This window comes from Pavona decussata, unplaced genomic scaffold, assembly GCF_977016875.1.
Source record: "Pavona decussata unplaced genomic scaffold, jaPavDecu1.1 SCAFFOLD_2102, whole genome shotgun sequence".
In the NCBI taxonomy this organism is placed as follows: domain Eukaryota; kingdom Metazoa; phylum Cnidaria; class Anthozoa; order Scleractinia; family Agariciidae; genus Pavona; species Pavona decussata.
Window position 1 is genome coordinate 1 of NW_028146159.1, and position 5,000 is coordinate 5,000.

Here is a 5,000-nt window from a genome sequence, read left to right on the forward strand (position 1 = left end):
GATATTTTTTGCCTTGCCTACCCAACCCTCATCCGTCCTGTTGCATAGGCCAACTAATGATAGTAATTGAAGCTCGAAAGTCAAACTTTTGTTTAATATTCTTTAAGAAAGAAAAACAATCCGTGGTAATTCACAGGAGACTAAAAGAGACCGAGATCGTAAGCCTCGTTCCCAGGTGTAAATTGTTACAATGAAAAGTCCTGAGAACGAGGTTGTGAGATCGTGTGTACTTTAGTGACATCAGTGGCGGATCTAGGGGAAGTGACCGGGGAGGCGACCATCCCCTCCCACACTCCATTTTTTTAGACCAAATCGAGGTCCGTCGGGCCGAGGCGCCAATATCTTTCGTTTCACGACGTAAGCAAGTCGAGAGGGGACGGGGGCCCATTTCCCTGAAGGTCTGAATCCACCACTGGACACTCAACCGAAACTATGACGATTGACATGCTGTTTTCCAATATCCTGCTCTAAACTCGAATGACTATTTTTGTCAGACCCGGAAGTGTTCAAGCCGAGATTCAGTTGGAGGCAGCCAGCCCCAATATGAGTGTTGTTCTGGATGTCGTGTCCAAGATGAATCATCTGGGAAACTTTTCGGTGGATCGGAATGAAACAAAGATAAAAAGCGAGGAAGGTATGACTTATATTCTGCCGCAATCGTGTGTCACAAGTTAAGTCCTTATTGAACTTTACCGAAATTAAATCCCTCGGGTATACCCTCCTCCCGTACCCCCCCCCCCCCCAAAACTCGAGGTTTCACTTATTACATTGCCCTTGTAGTTTTCCGTTTCGAGCAAAAGCCCGTTTTCCTCGGATCTGTCTAAAGCAGAAAACTTTTTTCTCAAGGTCGGTGTTTTTTCTAGTCGATTACGCTTTTTGTCATCGGTTCGTGTTGTCTTAATTTTTTTAGACAATACACTTACCTGCGCATTGTACTTCTTCTCCTGAATGTCTACGTGCGTGCTAACGTCCCCTCAGGTTTAAATGTTGATGGAACCCTCGAGATAGACTAGCATCCTATTCAAAGAGGGATGAAGTGGTGGGGAGGAGAGGGGCGAAGGAGTCATGCTCATAGTCACTTCATGCTGGGTATCCTGTGATGGACTTGAATTTCACGCGGGGAGAAGAAGTAATAGAGAGATTTAGCATCGCGTTTACGTGAAACGGCAAACTTCACCTTGCCGTTTCACGTTTCACGTAAAATAGCGTGAATCTTTTGACTTTAGCTTTAATTTTGGGAGTTTCGATGAAGCTGTTTTGCGACTCACTGTGATGAGTTCATGAAGAAAAGTGCGGTAAGGAGTGAGTTATGAAGGATTTTTAAACATGAAACTTAATTTGCCCTAGTATGACTTGCCGGAAAAATTATTGGTTACTTGTTTTCAACAATTAACTACTTATATGTATAAGAAAAAAGGAAAAAAATGCTTACGTAGTTCTCACGTAGACGGCAAACGCAAAATAGCCTGTTTTTACGTAGAAACGGCAACCGGCAAACGCGAAAAATGGCGGGAAAATCGTGTTCACGTGGTCATTTTTGCCGTTCGCGTTTCACCTCTACGTGATGCTAAATCCCTCTAATACTCCAAATTGCTAGAAACTGGAGATGCCTGGCCTGTTGACTTATGTGAACGTTTTTTCTCTGTAGCAATACAAAGTGTAACACTGAATGCGTCCAGCTTGACGTTGAACGTGCGGGACAAAATAGTGATCAGCTGCGCTGTAATTGGTGGGCCTGACGACCTGAGTATCACGTGGTTAAGGGCAGGAAACGTGATTAGCTTAACTCAACGCACTAAAGTGGAAACCAGTTTCCGTCGTTCCCTTTTGACAATCAGGAATGTAATGTCACAAGATGAGGGAAATTACAGCTGCAATGCAAGGTGGGATTTTAATGTATTGTTTTCTTTTTTGCGGAAACGTGTTCCTAAAGGTTGCCCAGCATTCGTTCAACAAACGTTGAACAGATGTTGGGCTTTTGTTGGTTGAACGGAGTGTCCAAACGGTTTCAACGCCATTCAGCATTTTCAAGAACAAAGAAAATGTCGAATAGATGTTAAATGAAAGTTTAAACCAATTTAAATTTGATTAAACACACTTTCAACGAGCTTTCAACATTTTTTTGCGCTTTCAACAATTTTGAACGACCTGTTCAAACGTCCCCGACATTTGGTTCAACAACTGTGTTGAACGCATGTTGAAGCAAATGTTGAAACCGTGTAAACGGGCCTTAAAGTTATTTAAGGAGCGTTAGGAAAATCTTAATTTCATTTCCGACCGACACATGCAGAAAATGTCGAAGGAAAAGTACTGGGATGAGTTAATCTCGTACCCAGATCACCCGTTGTTCGACATCCCGAACCGACTGAGATCTGGGTACGAGATTTGGGATGAGTGTGTTAGAATAAAAACAAAACAAGGAAATAATAAACTAAACAATTCGGGAATTAACGAAAGGGCCGATATTGTTTGCCTAACCCCTTGCGGACAGCAGCTAAGGAGCCAAAGGAAACATTCTTGTTTGTATTTGTCTTTTGACCCTCTTTGTAAACAATGCATAATAAACCAAAGGTTTTACCCAACGGCATCGTTGGAAATGACGATTCGAACGCGCAGATTCCTGAGTCTCAAAGTAACCGCGTCGTTATAATTACTTATACGAATATTAACATTGGAATACCTCCGTTTTTGTTTCGTTTTTCTTTTTACATTTTAGCAAAGGGATTCAAATCAGGTTATCAACTGTTATGATTGAAGTAACTCCTATAATTGTAATTCGACCACGATCCGTCTCCAGGCGCGTTGGTAAGTAAAATAAAACAAACACGGTAACAGTTAAAGCTATAGGCTTGTGGGGCTGTGTATAACATAAAATCCAAAATAACAAAACAATAATATTAAGAATACAGTAATCTAGATAATAATAAAAGTATACCCCCCAGTGTTTCCCCCTGTGCCCTTATTTGTTTTTGTTGGCCTAGCTCCCACGAGTCTCCCATAGCCCAGTGGTACATGAGTACAGCTGTAGTGCAGCATCTGAATTAATAATCGGAAGGTCATAGGTTAGATTCCTGTTGGGTGAGCTCGGAGGGGTGACCTACACCGTTTGTAACGTCTTACATGGTTGGTCGAGAGGACAAAAGAACGAACAACAGAACAATTCTCCCAGCCCTAAAAAACAATGCAGCTGTAGGTTATCGGGGTCCAGTGAAAATAGAGCTTAAGGTGTAGGCCTACTGAGGCCGGATTTTTTCTTTTCTCCTAGTATACCTATGTCACTTACTGAAAAGATCCACCATTCTTATTGATTTTGTTTATTTGTTTGTTTGTTTTTGATCGAATCACACCCGTAATGCATTATTTTAACATTTCATTGCAGGCGTTTCCGCTGAGCGTTTTGAGTACAATGTTTTTGTTTTAAGGGTTAAGGCCAAGTAATACGGGCAACATTTTCTTCCAACTTGTCCCGCGACAAATGTTGCGTTGCAAGTTTGGATTGTTCGTTGCCCGTATTACCGCCTCCGCGTGCAACAAATTTCCATGTTGCAGAAAGTAGACTTCGTTTCCACTTTCTGCAACATGAACATTTTGCTCGTATTATGTGATTTACGTGTAAAAGCAATGACGTATAGACTTCCTGTTATAACAGTTTATTCATCGGAGATGAAATTTCTTCAGTTACTCGGTTTAACTCCGAGGGTCTGACTTGTAAAACTAAGAAGCATTGTTGATTTTAGGCGTTATCGCAAACCTTGCAGCTCCACGTGAGTTGGGTGGGGTACTCTACGTGGGCCGTTTAACTTTGGAGGGGGGAGGGGGGTGGGTTCTGATGTCTAATATACCTTTGTCATAACTAGTGGCTGATAAATTGTACTTCTATTCTTTTATTTTCATAAATATTAGCCCTGCTAGCCCCGTTAGATAGTGCAAAATTCAATACACTTTAGGTTAATAAGGATAATTAACGTAAAGTATAAGAAAAAAAAATTCAGCTGCCATTCATGAAAAAGGTTTGTTTAGCTTAGTGGGACTTTTTTAAATACATCCTAAACTCTATGCTTACCTCTTTCGCACCTTGAGCTCCCCGTAACTGGTATGCCTAATTCTCGAGCGCCCCACCAGGACTTTAGGTCTCCCTTCTTTTCCATTCTCATCGAAGAAAATGTATTCAGAAGAGCCACACTGACTCCATGTTTTTTCTTTGAGTTGTGACTGATAAATAGGACATTTTCATGATGGCGTCATTTGACTACAACTACCAGAATCCTTCAGTTGTTTGTTTTCTCATGCTAATTAGAGCTATTGTTCTTTGCTCTCCACTGGGATTACAAAATTTGAATTTGAAAAGGAAAACGAAATGAATTCTGGTAGTTGTAGTCAATTGACGTCATCATGAAAATGGCCTATTGTGTTAATGTCATTTGTCGTAGTAGGCCAGTTACGACACTGACTTTGCTGTTGGTTTTAAGACAACACCATGAGAAAACCACTGTTCTATGTTTCAGGCAACCAAGCAACGTTTAACTGCACCGTAATTGGCCGCCATAGGCGAAGAGCAAGCGTGTCTATTGTAGAAGTGACAAACAAAAATAACAAAGCTCGTCACCAGGACTCGAGCTTCACAGCGGCTGATCTGGCGATTCCCCAGGGAGGAGAGAGTCACACCAGGAGATTTGTGTGCGAGTTGTGGTTAGGACAGAAACTTTTGTCAAGAAGTAAAGTAGCAGAGCTGATCATTATTCCCTCAGGTAAGCTGGAAAATCACGGGCAAAGATTTTACCACCATTTTCATTAATTCTGTAAAGATTGCAAACATATAAACATATAATCCCGTTCAAGCCTGAATGCTTTTCATGCTTTCTTTTTGCAACTGCCAGGATCTTTCTTCTATTTGATCTTTCATCCGCAGTTCAAAAGATATGTTTAACATATTCATATTCATTTATTCATCCTTCACGGGTATATTACGAACTCACAATATGACCAGCTCCCAGTTGGCT

The 5,000-nt window shown here is 41.3% G+C and overlaps 1 protein-coding gene across 1 annotated transcript in view; it reads left to right on the forward strand.

Annotated features, from left to right (window-relative positions):
• Window positions 1-477: 477 nt before the first annotated feature.
• Window positions 478-5,000, forward strand: part of LOC146447526 (protein sidekick homolog) — a 5,333-nt gene continuing 810 nt past the window's right edge. Inside the window, exons 1-4 of the mRNA XM_085102769.1 lie at window positions 478-634; window positions 1,649-1,883; window positions 2,717-2,805; window positions 4,506-4,748. Coding sequence (XP_084958895.1) covers window positions 478-634; window positions 1,649-1,883; window positions 2,717-2,805; window positions 4,506-4,748 — 724 coding nt within the window. The remainder of the gene's footprint in view (window positions 635-1,648; window positions 1,884-2,716; window positions 2,806-4,505; window positions 4,749-5,000) is intronic.